This window comes from Mustela nigripes, chromosome 10 (genome assembly GCF_022355385.1).
Source record: "Mustela nigripes isolate SB6536 chromosome 10, MUSNIG.SB6536, whole genome shotgun sequence".
Classification (NCBI taxonomy): domain Eukaryota; kingdom Metazoa; phylum Chordata; class Mammalia; order Carnivora; family Mustelidae; genus Mustela; species Mustela nigripes.
Window position 1 is genome coordinate 62,698,082 of NC_081566.1, and position 22,856 is coordinate 62,720,937.

Sequence of the window (22,856 nt, forward strand, 5' to 3'; positions counted from 1 at the left end):
GGGGGGGGGGGTTGTCCAAGAGAGACAGCTGCCCCTGGGGCGGGAGAGGCCCGAGCTAACCTGAGCTGGGCCCATTTGAACTTAAGAGGCCTCGGAACCCATCTCCTGGCCTCACAGGAAAGCCACTGAGCTGCCCCCAGCAGCAAGCCAGGGCCACGGCCAGACAGCCAGACAGAAGGCCACGGGAGGGAGTTTCTGACTTCAGCTGCACTCTGGGGGAGGGGCAGACGCTGGAACACTGGACCTGCCCCTCAGCACCCCCAAGGGTGTGAGATGGGGCTAAAAGGTGACCTGGGCCCCCCACTCCCACCCAGTCCATCCCAGCAGTGGCACCCTCCCCTCCTGCTCCCCACCCCGCACCCCTGCTGCTTGGCTCCCCACTTTCTACTCTGTCCCTTCCCTCTGGGCCCCCGGCTTCAGGCCCTTGGACTTAATAGGCCTCGGCATCGGGTATCAAATGACCCAGAGTTGGGGCCTCTGTATTTTTAACCCACCAGACGCCCGAAGCTCCTGCCACTGAAACCGGAGTTGCTGGCTCCTCGGCGCTCCCCACCCCCGCTCACTCCCCACGCCCTGGCCCCTCCATCTTCCAGGCCTGGTGCAGCAGCCGAATCAGCAGCCTGCCAAGGACCCCAGACCCATAGAGCCCTGTCCCTAGGGGACCTGCTGCGGGAGGAGGGCGGTCACAGGAGGGAGACACCAAGGCGGGAGCCTGGTGCAGGTGCTGCGCCACGGGCTCGCCTTACAGCCGCCTTACAGCCGCCTTCTCTGCCGCTCAGCCTCCAGACCCTCCGGGGACCTTTCCTCCTCCCGACCCTGTTGTTCTGGTTCCGCCGCAGCCCTCCTTGGGAGTTTGGGCTCTAAGTCGTTTCGGGTGTAAGTGCTGGGATCAGACAGACCTTGGGGGACTCATCAGGGAAGCAGGGTGGGTGCTCCGAGTCTACGTGCTGTGTGAGTCACTGGACAGTGTGCTTCAGGCGCTCATCGCACCGGGCTGTCCCTCAACGCACACGCTTTGTTTTTGGTGACAGTCGACCACGCCGGCAGGTTTCCGTCGCATCTCTCTGCCCTGCATGCTTTGCGCTCAGCCCCCAGAGAGGTGGGACCATCACGACTTCCAGGGCAAAGTGGACCGGCTCACAAAGCAACAGCCAGTACAGGGGTGAAGAGGAAAGGGGAGCCACCTCTGAGGGTGTGAGGGCGGGGGTAGCGGGGGAGGGGGGAGGGCCCAGGGCTCCTCCTCTTCCTCCCCAGACACAGCCAGGAGCCTGGGCCCCTCTTCTCAGGCTCCGGAGACCATACCTTTGGGAATGTCCGTCCCCCTGGGCAGAGCCAGGGGTGAAGGGGCAGGGCGCTTCACCCAAAGTCAAGGCTACGGGATCCAGAATGATGGGATGGGGCCGAGGTGCCGGAGGGCAGGGACCAGCGTCCCATCCCCAGAGGAAGGCTGTGTCCCACCTTCGCCACTCACCGTGGGACGCTTCCCAAGTCCGGTCGGACCTCGGGTTCTTCATGGACGACCTAAGGTCTTTCCTAGCACCACGTTCCATGATGAGTCCATGCGCCACTCTGGGCTGGGGTGCTGCAGTCCCCTCTCGAGTCGGGGGCTCTGCTGCGTCTCTCACCTCACCCGTGCCTCTGACCCTGCTCCACTGTCCTGTCCTCGCTTTCCCTCGGCTCTTTGGACTTTAAGTCGGGAGTCAGCCCTCAAGGGGCAGCGATGCTTGATTCCAACCCCCTCCCAACCCCAACTCGGTCCCTGAAAGGCCGCCCTGCCCGGCTCTCATGGAGACCTCAGAGACACTGTCACAGTAGTCCCCTCTTTGCAGAAACCAGACGGACACATCCAGCCAGGTGAGGGCCACTGCAAACATTTACTGTCTACACTGGCTACTGATTGAGCAGGATAGCGCCTCTCCCACCAGACACAGGCTGAGCGGGCCCTCCACTTCCCCAGGGCCCTCAGTCCAGCCCCAGGACTGCCTGTCTCTCTCCTCCGGGTAATCCATCCCGGCATCTCTGCCCTGACTCATGCTCTCTCAGATGCGCCCGACTCATAACCCCAGCCTCCCACCCAACCCGGGGACGCCCCCCGCACGGGAAGCTCTTCTTCTGCTGAGTTCAGTAGTAGGTCTCTCTCTCCAGCCACCCTGTGGATGAGAGGAGACCAGAGTGAACTGGGGAAGGGAGAGGGGAGCCCGCTCAGGAGGGAGGAAAAGGGGCGGAGAGGGAGGGGCCCGGCCCCCTGGGAACAAGGTGGGGAGGGGAGAGCTGGTCGGAGGCTGGAGACGCCTTGGAGCAGGGAGCGGGGCCCTCACCGCCAGGATGACAGCGGATGGTGAGTTTTCTAATTTCATCATAGATAAAGATGAGAAGGCTGTAGGGAGTGGCGCAGAGCCACCAGGGTAGCCTGTGGGGGACAAGTGTTAGTCAGCAGGGTGGGATCGAAGGGCCGGAGGAGGAAGGACAGGTGCGGAGGGCAGGTGCAGAGAACAGCTCATCACCGGCTGGAGGGCTGAGCCCCAGCCCTGGGGAGGTCAGAGCCCGGTGGGGGAGGGGGGAGGTGGGAACCCAAGAAGCCAGTGACAACAGAAGGCAACAAACTCCGCGTTAGAAGTTCCCGCAGTGCTCCTGGCTTCTGCAGTCGCTCACGGAGACCCCTGTTGCCTTACCGGTCTTCTGGGCCTTGTGCCCCCAAAGGGGCGGGTGGTCTGAGCAGGAGGGGTCTCCCCGGGACTACCCCTGGGCGGATATTTCCCCGAGGAATGGATACACTTGTCCATGTTGCGAACATGGGGAACATTTTTCTTCCGGAATCTCTTCTGTCCTCAGAGGCCAGGGAGACTCCGGGGAAGAGTCAAATCACAGCCACGTTTGTTCCCTTGGGTGACAGGGAGGTGACCTAGCCCAGTGGCATCACTCGGAGCCGCGAGGCTCACTGTTTTCCAGTAGCTGCATTAAAATAAGTAAAAAGAAACGGGGGGCAGTTCATTCTAATACTAGGTTTTTATTTAACCCAATATATCCAAAGCATCATCGTGTGCACAGGGAACCGAAGGAAGCATTCTGAAGGAGGTAGTTTACAAGCTTCTTTTCCCCTAAGTCCTTGGGGTCTGGGGAGTATTACACGCTGAGGGCGTGTCACACGTCAGACACTGGGTTTTCCAAGGGTCAAGACAATGTAGTCCAGCCCAGACAGGAAAGTTGTGCTCAGTGGGACAGTCCCTGAGAGTCTACGTCTACATTAACTAGAGAAGATTACGAGTTTTGGTTCTCAGTCTCACTAACCATATTGCAAGAGCTCAGTAGCGAGTGACTGAGGGTGTTATGGGAAAGAAGGCAAAAGAAAAATGAAATTTCCGTACTGCCTCCACCCCGCTGACGAGTCCTTGAACCAGGCCGAGTGACGTGCCTCCTGGGATTCAGCTGCCTTGGTGCTCCTACCTTGCTAAGGGCCAAAGGCAATCTTAGCCCGACTCCCAGGACCCTGTAAGTGTACTTTAACATAAAAAAATTCCTCTGGAAACTTCCTTTATTCCTACCCTCTCAAGATACACGTTGGCAATCATCCGCCAAGGATATGACCCCTTGATATACATCTGAGGAGTCTCAGGACTAAGGTTTTATTGGAGAGTAATAAATGACCTTTGACCTTTTCCTAACAATAGGAAACCGTCCCCTTCAGGGTCCTGGGAGCCGTGCCTCCAAAATTCCTTAGAGACTGATGACGCTTCCCTAGCCCCCTCCCAACTTGAAAGTATAGAACCAGGGGTTCCTGGGGGGATCAGTGGTTAAGCATCTGCCTTTGGCTCAGGTCATGGTCCCAGGGTCCTGGGATCGAGCCCCACATTGGGCTCCCTGCTCAGCAGGGAGCCTGCTTCTCCCTCTGCCCGTCCCCCTGCTCGCTCTGTCTCTCTCTCTCTCTCTCTCTCACTGTGTCAAATAAATATATAATATATATATGTATTTTTTAAATATGAAAGTATACAATCAGCCCCAGAGCAGCTCTTTCTGCCCAACGGTCCTGTTCTTGGGTTTTAACAAAACTACCTTTTGGCACCAAAGACATCTCAAGGATTCCTTCTCGGCCATCGGCTTTGAACCCTGACGTCTCTCCTGCATCAGGTGCTGCCGTCTTGGCCAGCAGGGGCCTTGGCTGGGGTTCATCCCACGTGCACACAAGGTTCCACACTCACGGCTCCACACACACGGCCACAAACTCATTCAACGGCAACAGCGATGTGTCCCTCCGTGTCCGTGTAGGGCGCGAGGGACTAAAACTGATGGCATGGTGATGGCCTTTGATCTCAAGGAGCTCAGGTGGTCCGAGAAGCAAAGACAGAGAAACAGCAGACGTGTCATGTTAGGTGACGTGTGCTGGGGTCAGGGTGCGCACAGAATGTTTGGGAGCCCAGTTAACGCCCTACTGCATCGACAAGGACTTGAATGTTGACATCGCTAGCAACAGGAACCAAGCTCATATGAACAAAGCTCCCGCAGTGACCCCCGCCGCCGTGCTGGGTGCCCTGTACACGTTTCTGCACGTAGTTCTCACAACGGTTTGCCCGGCGTGTAGGACGCAGGTACGGCTGAGGCCCAGCCAGGTTACACACTGTCCTGAATAATACACAGTAGAGTTGAGATGCAAACCTGGGCTTGTCAGTATCTAAGGGCAGCGCCAGTGTCTGGTATTAAGCATTAATTGGGCACCGACAGTATACAAAGCGTTGTGTAAAATGCTGCAAGAGACAGAAAGGTGAGTGAGGTGTGTGAATTTGTAGCAGATGAGCTGGAAGCAACAGTCTGAGTCAGGAATAGGCTGCCTTTGCAGGTAGGGGTGATGGGGAGCCATGGTGGTTTTGCTTTTTTCCCTGTAAACATTTTTTTTTAAAGATTTATTGATTTATTTTAGAGAGGTAGAGAGAGAGAGCGTGCTTGTGCTCATGCAAATGGGGATGGGGGAGGGGTAGAGGGACAGAGAGGGGAAGCAGCCTCCCCACAAGACCCTGAGATCATGACCTGAGCCAAAACCAAGAGTCAGATGTGCAACAGGCTGAGCCCCCCAGGAGCCCCTCCTCGTAAGTTTGTTCACAACAAGGATATACTAATGTAAAAAAAAAATACAAAAAAAAAAAACCCAGAAACATGGGCCCGTTTTGAGGGGAACAAGGTAGCAGACAGTGTGACTTTCTGCGTGCCCACTCACAGACGCACCTTGCCGGGGCTGCCTCCGCACAGCTCAATCAGCCGTGCGTGGATTAGACTATTTTTATGTTTACTTCCGCCCCAAGCCATTTGTATCCTTGAACAGCTATGCCGCCCGGCACTGTCAAAAAGACGCCCTTGTGTTGAGTGCCGGCAAGTCTGCTAAATTTCCACGTCTCGCGGGGTGCCATCACTCGGCACAGGCCCCCCCCATCCCTCCCTAAATAAGACGCGTTTGTGGGAGCACAGACGGTTCTTCTTACATCACCCAGGGTGGCCCAGTCCATCCCGGCAGCCCCCAGCGGGCGGCTTCCTCTCCCGGGGTCTCCCTGTGCTGGGGACCCCCGCCCCTGCCCCCCACCCCCCCGCAAGCCTGTGTCCCTTCCCTCACTCACTTGAGTGGGTACATCCTCATGGCTGCGTCCATGCCTGGTGTGTAGGACAGAAAAGCAGCCAGGAAAGTCTCCTCCAGGATCCCGAATATTAGGATCTTGTTTCTGGGAAGAAATGGGGAAGGGTGTGCTGGAGAAGAGGAGGGTGAGGTAGGGGAGCGGCATCCCCCTGCAGTGTGTGGGCAGGGGCGGGGCGCGGGCCCGGGCGGGGGCGCTCACTTCATGCCCTGTTGGAAGACGGAGTTGCGCCGGGTCTTGCAAATGATGAGGTCGGCCCACTGCACCACCACGATGCTGACAAAGAAGGCCGTGTGGCACGTGAACTCCAGCACCTTCCGCTGCTCGTAGGTCTGGGGGAGGGTGGGCGGAGGAGAGAGGGTGTGTGTCCCAAGGGGTCCGGGGCCGCCTCCCAGGCTCTCTCCCTCCGCACCCCTTCAAGGCCCAGTCAGGTCTCGGCCCCCAGCCTTCCTCTCATCTCTTCTCAGCACTTTCCGTGTTGGGTTCTGAGTTGTTTCCTTGCTTTCCTGGCCCACTGAGAGCCACTCAAGGGCAAGCACCTGTCTCCTTGACCTGGGTGCTGCCCTCCCATGCTTAGTTCTGGGGCTGCAGCTGGGCGGCTTTGAAGTGTTCAGCAGGTGAAGAGGAGGAGTGGTGAGAGGAAGAAGCAGACCCGAGAGCTGAGGACGGAGCTCCGAAGGGGAAGGGGCACGGAGGGCATCCGGCCGCAGAGGGGGGGATGCCGGGGGTGGGGGGGTCGGACCCCCAGGGGGTCTTCCTCGCCTCCGAACGTGACACATAAGGAACCTGTCTAGGGGGAAGAGAAGTAGGCTGGCCGGCCAGCACCAGAGTAGGGCCCGCGGGGTCACCGAGGACGTGGGAGCACAGAAAGGCGCATCTCCACTAGACCGGAGAAGAGGCCGTGTTTCAAAGATGAGAGCGGCGTGGTTCTGACTGACCGGTCGACTGAGCACAGAATTTGAGGCCCTGGAGACTGAGGGACGGCGAGATGCCACATACGGAGCCTCGAGAACTGTGGCGCGTGGAGGAAGAGATTCTGCCTGAGTGACTGGAACACAGAGGCTGACGTTGATGAGCCCTGTGCTGCGCCAGGAGCCAGTCCCATGGGCCCATCTGTGACGTCCCCGTCACTGCCCCCAGCACGTCAGCCACCTGCACCCCGGCACCCCGTGGCTGGCAGATTTCAGCTCTGACGCCCTGACTCGCCCGCTCCTGTCCTAGGTTCTGGGAATTCAGACATCCGTGCAGACGACCCTTCCAGCACCACGGTCTCCCTCTCCAGGGAGGTGGCCCTCCGCTCCCCACCTGGGCTGCTGGTGCCCATGTCACACCTCGGATCTGTCCTTGCCGAAAGCTGACCAGAAGAGCATCTGGTACCTAGAAGATGCTTCCTGGATGAGGAAGTGGTGATCAGTGGGATTGAAGGCGAAACGTATTTAGAAGGTAGGGAACTCTCCCTGGTTCTAGCAGTCTATGGAGTCCTTCCTGGTTGGGGCTGGGCGGATGGCTCCCTATGAGATTATCCGAAGATTATGGCAGGGGAAGAGGCATAGACCCTGCCTTTATGAACTTTCTTCCTCCGGGCAATTGTTCTCAACCCATTCCGCAATACTTCAAGATGTCTTTGATGTAATTTGGTGCTACTTCAAATTAATTTTAATTACCTTTAATTTATTACAAATAAATATATGTTGAGCTGTGTCTTAGCAGCAGGGAGATGTTATCAAGATATTAAACTAACAAAGGCTGGACTTGAGGATCGAGGAGATGCTGACAAGGTAATGACTTTGGGCATCATTAGACCCAGGAGTGATCTTGAAGGCTGAGAACAATTGACCTCTGACGGCCTCATGGGGCTCGGCTATGGGAAGCCAATTATGTACCAGGAGCGCATTTCCAACAACCAGGATTCTAACCTACTTTTGAGAAACCTACGGTTAGCTTGGTTTGGAGCTCATGGAGGAGGAGGAAGGTGCCAGGCAGGAACCAGAGCGGAGCTCTGGCGAAGCCCTTCTAGGGATGCCCCATGGGACTCGGCACAAGCCGCCAAACCTTTCTAGACTCAGTTTCCTTGTTTACAGAGTGATGATAACAGACTATGTGTCTCCTATAGACTCTGCGTCCTCTGCGGTCCTACGAGTCTAGCAATAATTGGTGTCATGTCGCCCACTGTTTTACAAATCGGGACAGGCATGTTCACAGGTAGGAAAAAAAAACATACTAAAATTTCTTGGACACATCCTGTTGGCCAGAGGGCTTCTGTTTGAACCTCATTTATCTTGGGTTTTAGGAAAGACTACTACAGAGGCATCCTTGATGTTGAACAAGTGTAGAGAGGTGAGAAAGGGAGATACGAAGCACATAGGTTCTCAGACTTGAAGTCGTGTTATGTGAACTCCCGTGGAAGGAGGGAGCGAAACAGAGAGGGAAGACCCAGTGCTCACTTCTGAGGGAATGATGCCGAGAACCTGGAAACACAGAAATCAGCCCCCAAGGTTGACATGATGAGGAAGACCTCCAGGCCCAAGGATGCCGAAAGACCCAGCAGAGTAAGGACAGGGGACAGAAGGCAGGAATGAACAGAAATGAAGTCATCGCTTGGAAAGTCTTCCTTTGAAGAGGATTTGCTGATGCAATGGGAGATTGAGGTCACGTAGGACTGGAGAGGCGGCGGCGTCAGCTCTGTCTGTCTGGTCACTGTCTCAGGCGTCACCCACTGCTCATTCACCTCAACTGCGTCACCCCCTCAACTCACCCACTGCTGTCCGTAGCTGTCCTCCAGGTCATTGGAGAACCGGTCGTCCCAGTTCAGGCGGATACCCAGCAGGTCAAGGGGCTTGAAGCCATTCTCGGCCAGGATCACGAAGTAGGTAAAGAACCCAGCCAGAGCCTGGATCATCCCTGTGAATGACAGTCACGGGACAGAGGGACCTGGTTCAGAGTGGGACCTCAAATGGCAGACCATGGAAGGTCATGGCCGGGTTCTAGCCGGGCTGATGGGTGTCTGAGCTTTCAGGGCTGAAGACGCTTGCCATTAGCGACCTGATCCCTTCACTCTGTGGCACTTGTCTCCAAGCCCCGACATTTGTCTCGAGGCTCTAAGCCAGAGTCATCTCTGAGTCACAGAACCTGAAAACTGAAAGGACCCTGGAGAGGATCCTTTTTCTTTCCACGAGCGCTGGACTCTTGTGCATCCACTTTCTCTCACAGGCGGACCCCATCAGGCCCTGTCCTCTCCTCGCGTCTCCCCCTCTGCCCCTGGCCTGTCCTTTCGTCGACACCTGTGTCTGCCAGGCCCGGCCATGGCGATAGCGGACGCCAGTGTCTGTCCGCCGTCTGCTGAGCGGCGATCCAAGTCCCTGTGGACCCTGATCCTCACGACAGCCGTGAGCTATCATTCACCTTTCAGAGGTGGGGAAGCGGCGGCACAGAAAAGATTCAGCCCTCGTCCAAGGTCATACAGGCAGTAAGCGGCAAGATTGGGATTCAGACACAGGTCTGGCTTCTAAATGTGTGCTTCCTCTGTGAGTTCCCTCCTCTAGACCTTGGGGCGGTCTCCCCTGTGCGCCCCTCACCGGCTCCCTGGAACACGGCCGGCCCCGGCAACTCGGGAGCAAAGAAAGACTTCTAAAGGCTCGCCTGTGCCTTTTAAGGCTGCCCCGGGGAAGTGCTGCCTGTAGCCACAGCCTCACCCCGACTGCGCCTTTCTCATGAGCCCGGGCTCCCCCAAACTGGTCATTCCCTCTTCCACAAGCAGGCGTGTGAGCGTCCTCTCCTCTGGCTCACGGTGCCTCTGCGACCTTCCAGTAGCAGGCGTGAGTCCTGCTACCCCACCCGCCTCCCCGACTGTCCTCCTGACCCCCGAGCCCCTGCTCTGTTCCGCTGTCGCACGTTCTGTGCGTGCTCCTTTCTCGACCCTGGGAAAGATGCCATCGGACTATGTATGTCTGTTCCTTCTCGGCTGGGCTCTCAAGTCAAGGGCACATCAGACAGCAGTGGCTTTGTGTCCCCAGGGCCCAGCACCCAGTTTGCTGTCACGAGAGCATCTCCCTGACGCCCGTGGCCTGGCAGGTGCGGCCACCCCCCACCGCCACAGCCCCTCATGCCTCCGGCCGCACCGATCTGCCCGTAGGCCATGCCGATGAGGCGATTGTTCACCAGGTTGTCAGTCTTCGGATTCCGGGGGGCCCTCTTCATAATGTCGCTTTCGGGGAACTCGTAAGCCAAGGAGATGGCCGGGACCTGGAGGACGAGGGGGCGGGGGATGACGAGGGACACAAAGTTCAGAAGCAAACACAGGAGTGACTCACGCGAGCTCTGTCCCTCCCCCGGACACAGCCTTCTCCTGCTCCCCGGTTCCCCTGGCGGCACTGCGAGCCGGCTCCCGGTTTGGGCCTCACCATGTCGGTGCCCAGGTCGATGCAGAGGATGGTTATGGTGCCCAGCGGCAGGGGGATGCTGAGGACGATGAAGAGCAGGAAGGGGGTGATCTCGGGGATGTTGCTGGTCAGGGTGTAGGCGATGGACTTCTTCAGGTTGTCGAAGATGAGGCGGCCTGGGGGAGGAAAGCATCCCTTCTGTGAGCGGCGCCGAGGGGACACCACCCGCACGCCGGCCCCTGGACAGAGAATGCTACAAAGTGGCGTCACAGCCCCTGCAAGGGTTTGGAGGTCTGAGACCTCAACCGGGTCTCGTTCCCAGCTTTGCTCCCGAATCACAGGATTCCTCCTTGGAGCCACACTCCTTAGCCCGCCAGGCTTGCGCCTCCTTGTCCTCAGATCAGTGGGGCTAATAGCGCCTGATCCCCGAGAGGGAGGCAGGGCAGGGCAGGGCTGGGCCGATTCGCAGAGATGTCTGAGAACAGCAGCTTAGAGGCCCCTAGAAGTTCAAGGCCGATGTGGAAAAAGTCCAGACTTGGGTTCCAATCCTGTTTTCTGCCCCAACAGCTTGTGATGTGGGGCCTCTCTCGCTCCCCGAGCCTCACTCCTCCTGCCTTGCAAGATGGCTTGCGTCGGTCCCTGACGGCCCTTTCAAGAACCACAAGCCCAGCCCCGTTGTCCTTATATCCTTGTAATACACAGTGCGGTTCCCTGTCTGTCTGTCCTGCTACACCAGAAACGAAGGAGCATGAGGGCAGGAAATTGTGTCTTCTTATCTCGCACTGTCACATCCCAGAGTCTAGAATAGAGCCTGGTACGCGGCTGGTGCTCTGAACTTGTGCGGAACCAAGTGGAACCAGATACGGAGCGTCGGGATCTCACTGGGTCTCCGAAAAATGGTGCCGCTGTTACTCTTATGTGGTTTGTCGTAGGTCTCTGTAAGATGGGCACAGGCAGGAAGCCGGGAGTCCGGGAAGCAGGACTCGGGGGTCTGTCCTGCTCGCCGGTGGGTGTGGTCTGCAGAAGTTTCTGGGAAAGGGGGCGCTTGACCTGCTCAGGCCGACAGTCCCAGATCGGGCTCCGGCTGATCTCACTGCATCAGCATCATTCAGACCACCGGTTCCCAGGGCCCCCCGCGATGGTGGCGGACGGAGTCGTCCCAGAGAGAACAGCTATGTCTCGGAACCTGGGGCAGACCCAATGGAATGTGTGCGAGGGGACAGAGGACACGCCGCGAGACCAGAGTCCCGGTCTCCTTCAGTCTGCCCGTGCCTTTGGCCTCGTACAGAAGGGCCCCAGAGAGTGGCGTCCAGCCACGGCCAAGTCTAATTTTCTCTTACACCGACTGTTCTGTCTGTACAGGACCATGGAGGTGGAATGATGAGCAAAGGGACACCAGTTCCCGCCCAGTTGTCACCTGAGTTGATGGGCGCCCTGACCCCTCACCCTCCTCCACGCCCGTGACAATGGAGGCAAAGTTGTCGTCCAGCAGGATCATGTCGGCGGCCTGCTTGGACACGTCGGAGCCCGTGATGCCCATGGCGATGCCGATGTCAGCCTTCTTCAGCGCGGGGGAGTCATTCACGCCGTCCCCGGTCACCGCCACGATGGCCCCCTGCACGAGGCCCAGAACGAGAGATGTTATCCCTGCGTCGGAGCGAGACAAGTCCCAGAGGTCACTCTGAGCCCCTCATCCCTGTTTCTCGGCCCTTCTGTCCCTGCTCCTCCTGAGACGAGAAAACTCTCAGGGGCCCCACAGGACACCCTTCTCGGGGCTGGACAGGTTGCTCCTCGGAGTGCCCCAACCAGCCTGAGGAGGTTGGGGGCAGGACTGAGCCAGGTGCCCCAGGGCGCCCCGTCCCCCTCACCTGCCGCTGGCAGCCCTCCACGATGATCAGCTTCTGCTGCGGCGACGTCCGCGCGAACACGATCTCTGTGTGGTTCCTGAGGACCTGGTCCAGCTGCTGCGACGTCATGTCCTTCAGTTCGGAGCCGTGCACCACGATGGCCTTGGCTTCCCTGAGGGAAGGAGTTCAAAAGCCAGTGCAGAGCGCTCAGAGGGGTCCTGGTGCCGCGGTCCAGCCTCCGCCGTGACCGCCTGTTTCTGCTTTCGGTCTGGCTCCTTGCTTGTCCCCAGCGGCCCACTGTCCCCGGCCCACTGTCCGTCCCCGGACAGACACGCTGCACCCCTCCCCGCTTCCCACCCGCTCCTCCCTTGGCTCTGCGCCCTTCTGTCTACTTCCTCTGAAAACCCACTGACAAGTCACTTGGTCCTTTTCCTATTAAGTCTTATTTTGCACTGAATAAACCCTACATGTCCTACTGACCGCAGGAACCTCCAGGAACTGTTGGGAATGGGGTCGGCATGGGGCGGCTGAGGATGGGGGGGGACACACGGCGGATCTGAGCTCGCTAGGGGGCCCACCTGGAGTTGATCTGGCTGACAGGGACCTGGAGCCGGGCCGCCATGTCCTCCGCGGTCTCGTTGCCTTCTGATATGATGCCCACACCTTTGGCGATGGCCTTGGCTGTGATGGGGTGGTCTCCGGTCACCATGATCACCTGGGTCGGGAGGGGAAGGAGGGGGAGCTGAGCCATCCTCAGGGGGTCCTGGACCCTTAGCCTTTCTCTCCAGGACCTAACAGATCACCGCCTTCATGCCAAGGGGACATTCTTTGTTCATCCCCAAGGACTTCCGCTGTGGTGGCTTCACCCCCGGGACAGGGTCGGGACCACCAGACCATCACACACACAACAGTTTGGGTTCTAGGTTTCCCAGGCATAAATTGGGAGTATATTACTATACTCGGAATTTCACTGAATTATTCCAGGGCTATCCTGTTTCTTTAAGTTCAAAAGACAAATACCTACGCATAACACACATGGTAAAAAGGAGGCGTTTGGGAGAGCCTGTCTGCCTGCCAAAGCATCCCCCAGGCCCAGGTGTGCTCTGACCCTCTTTGCTTCCCCGGGGTCTCCCCTGGGTTCCAGCCCTTTTGCAGATGTCCGGACCAGCCCCAGCCCTGTCCCCTGGCTCCCCAAAGCTCAAGGGCCTGGCTCCGGGCTGTGCTGGCACTCTGCTCCCTCTGTCAGCCCTCTTCCTGCTCCGCGTGGGGCGGGCTTGTCTCTGTCCACTGGTGGAGCGCTCGGCCAGAATGGGCCCAGTCTGGGCTGCCTGTGAAGCTTTGTTCTGTCGTGGAGCCTGGCTATAGCCCGCGGGCCACAAACAGCCGTCAGAGGCAGGAATGAACGAGTGCTTCTCAAGAATGCCCGCCCAGGCTCCCGAGGGCCCTCAGGGAGCTCGGCCTTCCCGGTTCCAATGGAGGGAAAGGCAGCTGTGTGGCTGTGACTGAATTGTCCTGGGAAAGTTCTGGAAAGATCCATCTGTTTGCTTTCAGAGCATGGAAACAAGCCTGTAGGGAGTTCTTCCCAGAGCCCGTCTCCCTGTGAGCTGGCTTGAGAGCAGCGGGACTCCAGGCCGGGCTTGCTGAAGGGTGGTGGTGGCGCGGACGTCCGTGTGGCCCAAGGCACGCCGGACAGGCGGCTGTACCTGCACCACAGATGGCGAGCGTCCGGATCTCACCAACGCGGCCTCGTGGGGTGACTGCATGCAAGCTTCCGACATTCGCGATGAGATGCCCTTCAGGCTCCCTGCGCCCAGACAGCCTTCCAGGGGCTTCCCCGTGGTGACTGGGGACCTGGGGCAGGTGCGCTGTCCTCCCGGCCGCCCCCCGCCCCCGGCACATGCCCCTTCTGACCACTCAAAGGGACTGTTCCTTACTAGTTTCCAGCAGGTCCACCTCCAGGCCAGGCTGGAGAAAGAAAAACACCAGGTAGGTCGGTCTCCCCAGGACTGAGTTCTCAGGACGCGAGTCCTGCCGAGAATGGTTCCCTTTGAGGTAAAGGACATTTCACGGTTCCTGGGACCCGTCAGGGACTTAAGGGACGTCCTCTCCAGCTTGTGGGAGCGGACTGTGGCTCTGCCGTTCCCACGTCGTCTTGCGAGCTGCCCTCTGGTCCCCTTGTCCCTTCTTTGTCCACATCGGGCCCGTCTGAGAGGCGGAGTCCGGTGTTGGTGACACGGCTGTAGGCCTGGCGGTCTGCCTGCCGTCCTTGGGGAGGCCAGGTTCACTGTGAGGCCAGACACCTTCATGGCGCCGACAGCCTCAGTGAGCAGCAAATATAAGGGATACTTTTATTCATTTTTAAATTACACTTATTCCGGGGCCCGAGCATGTGGCCCTACGTGGGAAGCCCCGGCCCTGCCATCATGTTCTTGTAAGAGCTTTGCTGGCCTGTGACCTCAGAGCTCTCGGCTCGGCTCTACACCAAGGCCATTTTGGAACCAGCCCTGGGACGGTCTACCCTGCGTGACAATCCGCCGTAGGTCTATTACATTTGTCCTCCTCTAGGGACGGCATGGTGTGTCCGTCTTACACGCCCCTATAGGGAAAGGGGGCCGATTGAGAATTTCTCACCGAGTCTGCCCAAGTTGTGCCCGCTTCGGGTCCAGGAGAAGTGAGAAGCGGTCATGTGAACTGTAAGCCTCTGTCCAGGACACGGACTGGCTCAGACAGCCCCAGGGCCTCCTGCTTCAGCGGCGGGCCTCTGGCTCGCCGGCCGCAGGCCGCGGGGACGACACTCAGGCTAGATCAGCCCTTGGCCCCGTTCAGGCCTCCCTGCCTCGGCTGCCTTTGCAAGTCTCTCCATCTTGCTCTAAGGGACCCACAGATCCCCAGAGGAGATTTGTTTCATACCCCCAGTGTGATTTCCCATTCCAACGGCCACCTCAAGGCTCAGAGAACCCGGGTGGGCCCTTCCCCAGCGGACGCCCACGAGGTGGCGTGGGAGCTTAGAGCACCGGGGGAGGTCAGGACATGGGCTGCTCTGTGCAGATGGACTGTGTCGGGGCTGCTGCTCCAGCGAACCGGCCGCCCAAACAGTGCATGGTGGTTAGAGACCCCACTCCAAACAGCTCCTAATTCCGTCCCTTGGTTCTCACTCCAGCAACCAGTCATTGACCTTGGCATGGCCCAGCGGCCCCCAGGCAAACCAGCTCTAACCCACAGCTCCTCGTTCTCCCCAAATACCTCCAGCGCCCCCTGCCCTGCCACCTGCTCTCGAGACCCCAGGCCCGAGATCCAGAATATCAGGCAGAAGCAGGAAAGGCATCAGTCTCTGACCTGGGGGGACATAGGGGAGTCTTAGAATGTGACCTGGAACCGGGCTGCAGAGTGTCTCAGAACTAGAGGAATCCCGTGACGTCTGAGCCCTCCTCCCCTCACGGCCAAGTTGGGGTTCTCACCCCTGGGCGTGTGTTCTGCAGCTGTGTTTCACTCCCAGACTGATTGCTTCAGTTTCTAGCTTTTACTCCTGGACCCGTACCGGTAAGTGCAGCTGTTCACCCTGAGGCAGGTGCCCCGAGGGCCCTGCTCTCTGCGGCTCAGCCTCTCTGGCACCCACTCCAGCCCCCAGACCCTTCCCAGCAGCACCTTTCCCCGACCCCTTCTAGCCCTTTGCTACTCCTGCTGTGGTCTGCAGACCGGCAGCGAGGCATCACCTGGGAGCTGGTTAGAAACGCAGGATCTCAGGGTGTCTTAGACCTGCAGAATCGAGATTTTGGCTTCCGACAAAACTCCTAGATGAGTCACGTGCGCAACCCTAGGACACCGATTCTCAAACTTACCTGCCTAGTGACATCTCTGAGAAAGTTTTATGAGACGGGGCGCCTGGGTGGCTCAGTCGGTTAAAGTGTCTCTGCCTTCGGCTCAGGTCTCCCTGCTCAGTGGGGAGTGTGCTTCTCCCTCTCCCTCTGCTGCTCCCCCTGCTTGTGCTCTCTCTCTCTCTCTCAAATGAATAATCAATACATAAAAATCTTTAAAAAAAGCTTGAAGCATGCAGATGCCTGCCCTGAGAATTACCTACTTAATGGGTCTGCAGTATGGGCTAAGCATCAGATGTTTTTTTAAGTTAAATTAATTAATTAATTAAAGTAATCTCTACGCCCAGTGTGGGGCTTGAACTCACAACTCTGAGATCAAGAGTTGTACGTCCTACTCTGGGTTGGGGGGAAGGGCTAGGCATCAGATTTTAAAGGACCCCCGGTGATCTTAATGTTCAGGGCAAGACAGGATTCTGACTACAGAAGAAACTCACTATTTCCTATTAGGTTCTCTGTTACGACGAAGAATCATAAGGTCAAGGAGACAGACATCAGTTCAGTTAAACCAAGATTACGAAGAACCTATTCGAGGCGAGGCTTTCTACGGTTGCTCCGGGTTGTGACAGGTCAGGGGACTTCAGGGACGCGGGACGTGGTCCAGAATTTACCTTAATCCCTGCACTACGACACTTGCCCACAGCGTCAGGCACTGCAGCGCGGGGAGGGTCAATCATGGATATGAGCCCCACAAAACAAAGGTTATCCATGGGAAAATTGATTTCATCTGTATTAAACTTGAATCCCTTGGAGAAAGTGCTAGGCAGAGTCAAGAAGCAGAACCCTGGGGAGAGACAGAGGGACCGGTGGTCAGTTCAGCAGAGCGTGCATCCCTGTCTCGCTCACCCCAACATTCGATCTCTCACCCCACAAGTAACCGTTTGGATGTTATCTTGCACAGCCCCTTACCCAGCACACGTTCCCCCAGGCCTCCTAGTTCCAGGTAGGTGTTCTGGAAGTCTCTCCTCATCTCGTCGTCCATGGGGTACTCCACCCCCTTCAGAAGGTAAGAAGAGCAAAACTCTAAGATCCTCTCCGGGGCCCCCTTCATCATCAGCACGTGGGGCTGGACGCTGTCGTCCTGCAGGTGGATGGACACCTGGGGGCGAGAGAGGGAGACTCCTTGCGGCAGGAGGGGGAGCAAGGGTTGGGGCAGAAAAGCAGGGGCAAAGGTTTTGAGGGCACAACACTAGGCTCCTCGGTCCACATGCCCCTCCCTGTTTCCTTTGTGCCCTAAGTCCAGTGCAGCACCCTCCCTCGGGTCAAGTCCAACTCAGGGTCAAGCCCAGCCTTCCTCTTGTCTGGGGATCCAACCCGCTGTTATTTGCACACAGATCTCTGCTACCTCCGCCGGAGCTCAGGGCACAAGCAGGCTTCTCACTTCTGGAAAGCACAAGTGTGGTCCCAGCAGAGGCAGCAGGGGAGACGGAAGAGAACGCCAGGGCCGCGGGCCTGTGTCCCCCCCCAGCCGGGATGCTTTGTGATCTCAGGTCAATCCTCTGAACCTCTCAAAACCTTAGTCCTTTGATACGATGCCAAAGATTCCGTGCTGCCGACTTCACTGGGTTTTTATGAGACACAGTCCAGTCAAAACCCCACATAGATCTTTGGGCTCCACCAAACCTAAGTACTAACATAGCTCGCGGTCGACCCCAAACCTTGCCAATAACATCAATAGTCACTTAACACATATCCCATATGTGCTAGGTATTACAGGCTGTGTTCTCAGAGTAAAGTGAGCTTGAGAAAAGAAAATGTTAGGAAAATCACCAGGAAGAGAAAGTTCACGGACAGTACCGTACTGTGCTTATCGAGAAACGTTCGTGTTTGAGTGAGAAACATCCGAGCCGTTTGGGGTCAGATCATCTGTAAGAAAGTACTTTGGAAACCACAAAGCACAATCCAGAAACAGGCTCGTCATCATCCCCTCTCTGCCACTCTCCCAGCAGCGTGAGAAGTCCCAGGGGCTCGCGGTGGGGTTGGGGTTGGGGCTGGGGCTGGGGTTGGGGTTGGCGTGGTGGGCTGGGAGCAGGGAAGGCCAGGTTCACAGTGAATCGGAGGAGACCACAGGCCAGAAGGAGAGAGGAATGAGATGCATTTCAGTTTTGCATTTTCCCTTGATCTCTGATCTGTGAGCAGGAACTGTGAGGGAGTTGCTCTTCCCAGCCAGGAGCTTCTCAGTATGAAGGCTGTTGGGTCAGCAAACCGGCATCTTGAAGTGGGGGGGGAGGGGGCCGGACCACACCGCCCCAGAGGATAACCAAGGTGGAAGCCTGTGCGTAAACTGCTGTTAAAGCCGTCCCATTAAAAACCTTCGAATATTTCCTATAATTCTGTTATATTCGAAATAGGCCTAAGCAGTTAAGAGGGAAAATCTTAACTTGTTTAACCAGAAAGCTGTTAAGAGGTTTAAAAAGCTTGATTTCCTGAGTGCTTAATATGTATTTGTACCCTATTTACTGGGGATTATTGGAGGAGGCAGCAAGACTTACATATAAGCCAGTCCCTTGGTCACAAAAAACTCAGATCTTGATAGAAATTACAGATAATAAGGTGGGAGAAGTCTGGGGCCACGAGAACAGAGACCCTGCCTTTCATGTCAGTCTGAGCGTGAGGAAGACACGGAGCCTGCAGGTGACACAGGGCTGGGATGGCCTGGCAGGGGGTGGGGGGCTCCGCTGCCCTCAGACCCACCCGCGATGGCAGTGCCCAGCTGGCCGAGCTCACGCGGCGCGGGCGCCCCGGAGGAAGAGCTGGTCCTTTTCACAGGATACTCAGAAAACGCACCAACTGTGTCATTTGGGGGAAACTTGCTATTTTGTTGGACGTCCCAACAAATGTCATCGATATGTTTTGCTTTTATTTTAAATCACATGAAGGAACAAGTATGTACTTCGCAGTCCTGGGCTTTACGCCGGCCCCGCCAAGCACGGAATTCTTGTCTGGGTCGTGAGGCCACTGAACGTCAGGAAAAAGCAGAAGTGAGTGAGACCTGTCGTATCACAGGGACCGAAAGCCGGCCCAGGCAGAAAAGCTCTGCGTCTCTCTTTAACTCTTACTTGCTCAGTGCTCAGTGTGAAGAGATAGGCAGTGGGATCGCGTTATAGTCCGATATTCAGATATAGTCATAGTCAGAAAATCTGACTGTAGAGTTACAGTCGGATATTCACACAGATAGCGTTCAGTGTGAAAAGAGAGGCAATCGGGTCCTAAAAACTCAAAGCTCTACATAGCTTTTAATATTGTATTATTTTTTTAGTTACAATTTTTTCCCCTCGCGAGGAATATTTGGGGGCTCTACCCTCTCAGCAGTGTTCATATACAGCGCTTGACGGGCTCGTCTGCTTACAGAGCCCCGCTAAGCTTCTCTGTGTTGTTCTGACGTTTGTCTCTGAGCTGCCAAGTGAGTACGGTTCTGGGTTTCTAAGACCGGACGACAAGAGAGACTTCTGGGGAGTCTCATTGCTTCTCTGTCACCCACAGCAGCTGAACGTCTGACCTTCATGGTAGCCCACATATTTGGAGAATGCCCCTTCGCGGAGCCGACCACGACTGTGCTGGGGGCCCCAAACCTGACTGGTGGCGCTCCAGTTGCGGTGACACCCGGGCCCCCTCGCCCGGCTCGCCCCACATCCCCCTCCCTCTTCAAGGTGGACGGGCCCTCATGTGGGAGGGTCCCCTTGGCTTTGCCAGCTGCCCCCTGCTCCCTGGGGTTGTGCCCCACCACTACCTCTCAGCCCATGAATCCCCTTCCCTTGTCACTCCTGCCTGGGGACAGAGCTTCACAAAGGTGCTGGGGCCCTGTCCCGTGCCCAGCCGCTACAGTCAGGGCTTCTGGGGACCTCCTTGTAGACCCAGCCTTGTTCCGCAGGAGCAAACCTTGCAGGAGCCCCAGAGACGCCGCCACGGCTGCACCTGCACGGCTGCAGGAGGCTCTATCTTGACTGCCACCAACCAGCCTGTCCTACCCACAGGACACTTCCCGCTGGCTCTCTCCACTGGGGACGGAGCCCCACGCTCGGCCGGGGATCGGGGATTGAACGTCTCTTCCTTTACACCTGTTCCTCTCTTTACCTGCTGGTCCCTTTCTCCTGAGCTGAGCCTTCCTCTGGACGGGGACGCCGGGTCTCCACTGTCTCTATCCTACTGTTCAGAGGGGAGGCCCAAGACGAAGGCACAGCTCCCACTTCCCCAAACCAGGAGCCCGCCCCCATTCTACCTGTGTGGGCTCCGTACCTGGTACTTGTTGGTGGAATTAAAGGGGATCTCGGCCACTTTGGGGTTTTTCTCTCTCATCTCCTTCACAGAGCTGTACGACTGCTCGATGAACTTGAGGAGGGCTGACTCGGAGGCGTCCCCCGTCGTCTCCCGCTGCCAGGACGGGGTTTGCACGGTGAGCACCAGGGGAACGGCACAGGGCGAGGGGTGTGATGGGGAGGACCTGGGGGCAATACCTGAGCGCCAGGAGAGAGATTGAGGGGGAGAGGGTGGGCACGCCCAGACCCTGAGACGTTGGCTGCCCCCACAAGCCTGATACCTTAGCAATGGGAAGGTTCTCCTGGTGAGCCTTAAAGTCCGCGCGGTTGCAGAGGCCGGCGATCCGGGCCAGGATGAACCAGGTCTCGGAGCTCTTGGTGAATGTTCTCCCTAGGGAAAAGCCAGGGCTCGTGAGCAGGGCGGGGAGTGTGAAGCAGGTGACTTCCTCGCCTCCTGCTCTGTCCCCCAGCCTTGACAGGGACAGCCCTCGTCCGCGCTCAGGACCCAGTTGTCCTCTGTATCCGCGCTCCCTCGGCCCACACGCCACCCCCGGCCCCTCCACGGCTGGCCCCCCCACGCCGCTCGAGTCACCGGTCTGGTCCTCCCTGGTGTCGGCCTTGTGTATGGTCTTGTCGAACCACATGTGGGCGACGGTCATGCGGTTCTGGGTGAGGGTGCCCGTCTTGTCGGAGCAGATGGTGGACGTGGAGCCCAGCGTCTCCACGGCCTCCAGGTTCTTCACCAGGCAGTTCTTGCGCGCCATGCGCTTGGCTGTCAGGGTCAGACACACCTGGAGCCACAAGAGGGCTGAGACTCAGCGGGGACGCAGAGGTCAGCTGCGCACGCCACTTTGCGTTCTGGAAATCCGGTCATTTGTATCGCTTTTGTAATTTTTGGTACTTCTTTCTCTTTTCTTTCCACCCATTTCGCAATTCCACCTGTGGCCACGGTAACGAAAACCAGGAGAGTGACTGTGCTCGAGCTTTACGGCAGAGCTCGGAAAAAGGGTATTTTCCTTCCCCTGGGGAACGTAGAAGGCGACCTTATCTCCTGGAGTATTCTGCTCCCCCAGGACGCTTTCATCCTGGCAGCTCAGCAACCCTGCTCAAGTCAGGTTCAGGCCGCCCCCCCCAACCCCTCCTTCCCAGGGACCACGTCGATAGCGAACCTTTCATGTGGTGTAAGAGGGCTGGTGCCGATAGTTAGAAAAAAAAGAAGAAAACAGGAGAATCCTGAAGTTGAGAAGGAATATGGCAACGCTGGAAAGGACTTGAGAGATCATTTATAAACTGGGACATTTTTGTTACCATTAATTATATGGACCATAAATTCAGTGAAGGTCAGGTGTGTGTGGCAGGGTTGTTTTAAAAACCAATCAGTTCTTGTTATATCAATACAGAACTCCAATCGTGGGGTTATGATTTATTTACGTATTATCACTAGTCCCGAGGTTTTGGTGCTCACCAACCGCGCCCTGAGTAGTGTTCTCATTTCTGTTTTATCTCCTACTGTAGTATCTCGTTATCCATTTCTATTTGTACTGATGAACGGGAGCACCCTCTCCCCCCACCACCAAGTGGTCAGTAAGCCACGGGTGTGAAGACCGTTTTCCTGTGAAGAGCAGCAAGAGGAAAGGGGGTGATTTCACCTCCCCCCAGAGAGTTTGAGGACACATGATGGCTCCCATCAGTCAAACGCGTTGTTTGTGGAAGAGAGAAAAATGACTTGTTTTGTGTCTCTTCAGATGGGAAAACTGGGACCCAACAGGAAGTCGTATTTCCACTCAACACGATGAAATCCAGCAAGAGCAAGCCCGTGGTGAAATGAGCGGAGACCGAAAGGGGAGGGGTGCCCAGGACTAGAAACACTCATCATCTCCCATGGATTGTACGTAAGATACTCAAGTTTGGTGGAAAGGTTGGATTTCTATGGGCTTTGAAGTCCTTTCCAATAAGATTCTATAATTCTGAGTTAATCTTCCTCTAGAAGCTGATAATTAATCAAACTGATGCCTGGAGATATTCAGTGATTTGGCCAAGTTCACTAACCGGGACAGCCCAGACTGGAACTCACCGCTGGTGACTTAGAATCTAAATGCTTCCTGTATCACAACTCCTGGAGAAGAAAGAGAAGGCACTAGAAAACATGGGTGGGGGGAAGTCCAGGTCCTGTGGGCGCTAAGCGGTGGACACGTGTGCGCACATCAGGAGTCCTCTGCACTAGAAAGACCCAACAGGAGAAGAGATACATGGTTTCATCCCTTGGGGCGGCGTGTCTGCCCAGAGGGCCCCCTCTGCCTAAGCTACTCACCGTGACGGTGGCCAGCAGCCCCTCGGGCACATTGGCCACAATGATGCCAATGAGAAAAATGACAGCCTCCAGCCAGCCGTAGCCCAAGATAATCGAGAGCCCGAAGAAAGTGACGCCGAGGAAGACGGCCACCGCTGTGATCAGATGGATGAAGTGTTCGATCTCTACAGCGATGGGCGTCTTGCCGACCACCAGGCCTGACGTCAGAGAGGCGATGCGGCCCATCACCGTGGAGTCTCCCGTCGCGATCACAACGCCGCGAGCCGTTCCTGTGAGACGAGGAGGAGGTCTGAGGCGGGGGGCGCTGCGGCCTCTGTTCCTACGAGGACAGCACTGTCCAGGGTCCAGAGCAAGGTGGACACTTAGGACCCTCCGAGAGCTTCTAGTATTCTTCGCCTGGTATTTAGTTTACACAAGTAAGGTTCTCCCCACCCGAAAAATCTCTGAGATTTCACAGTTCTCCGATTTTATCGACTCCTTGCCTTCCCCGTCAAGAAGATCTTGATCACCCTTCATCTAAATGTCTTCTATTGTCTGTACGTTTCTTATGTTGTCCTGAATGGACAAAATGCGGCT

At 56.9% G+C, this 22,856-nt stretch overlaps 1 protein-coding gene across 1 annotated transcript in view; it reads right to left on the reverse strand.

The window, feature by feature from the left end:
* Window positions 1-2,068: 2,068 nt before the first annotated feature.
* Window positions 2,069-22,856, reverse strand: part of ATP1A4 (ATPase Na+/K+ transporting subunit alpha 4) — a 28,867-nt gene continuing 8,079 nt past the window's right edge. The window contains exons 7-22 of the mRNA XM_059413532.1: window positions 22,281-22,549; window positions 20,562-20,760; window positions 20,251-20,360; window positions 19,950-20,084; window positions 16,623-16,812; window positions 16,325-16,497; window positions 12,420-12,556; window positions 11,863-12,013; window positions 11,441-11,609; window positions 10,016-10,170; window positions 9,734-9,857; window positions 8,371-8,516; window positions 5,817-5,947; window positions 5,601-5,702; window positions 2,319-2,410; window positions 2,069-2,150 (exon numbers count right to left, since the gene is read on the reverse strand). Coding sequence (XP_059269515.1) covers window positions 2,122-2,150; window positions 2,319-2,410; window positions 5,601-5,702; window positions 5,817-5,947; window positions 8,371-8,516; window positions 9,734-9,857; window positions 10,016-10,170; window positions 11,441-11,609; window positions 11,863-12,013; window positions 12,420-12,556; window positions 16,325-16,497; window positions 16,623-16,812; window positions 19,950-20,084; window positions 20,251-20,360; window positions 20,562-20,760; window positions 22,281-22,549 — 2,312 coding nt within the window. The 3' untranslated portion in view covers window positions 2,069-2,121. The remainder of the gene's footprint in view (window positions 2,151-2,318; window positions 2,411-5,600; window positions 5,703-5,816; window positions 5,948-8,370; window positions 8,517-9,733; window positions 9,858-10,015; window positions 10,171-11,440; window positions 11,610-11,862; window positions 12,014-12,419; window positions 12,557-16,324; window positions 16,498-16,622; window positions 16,813-19,949; window positions 20,085-20,250; window positions 20,361-20,561; window positions 20,761-22,280; window positions 22,550-22,856) is intronic.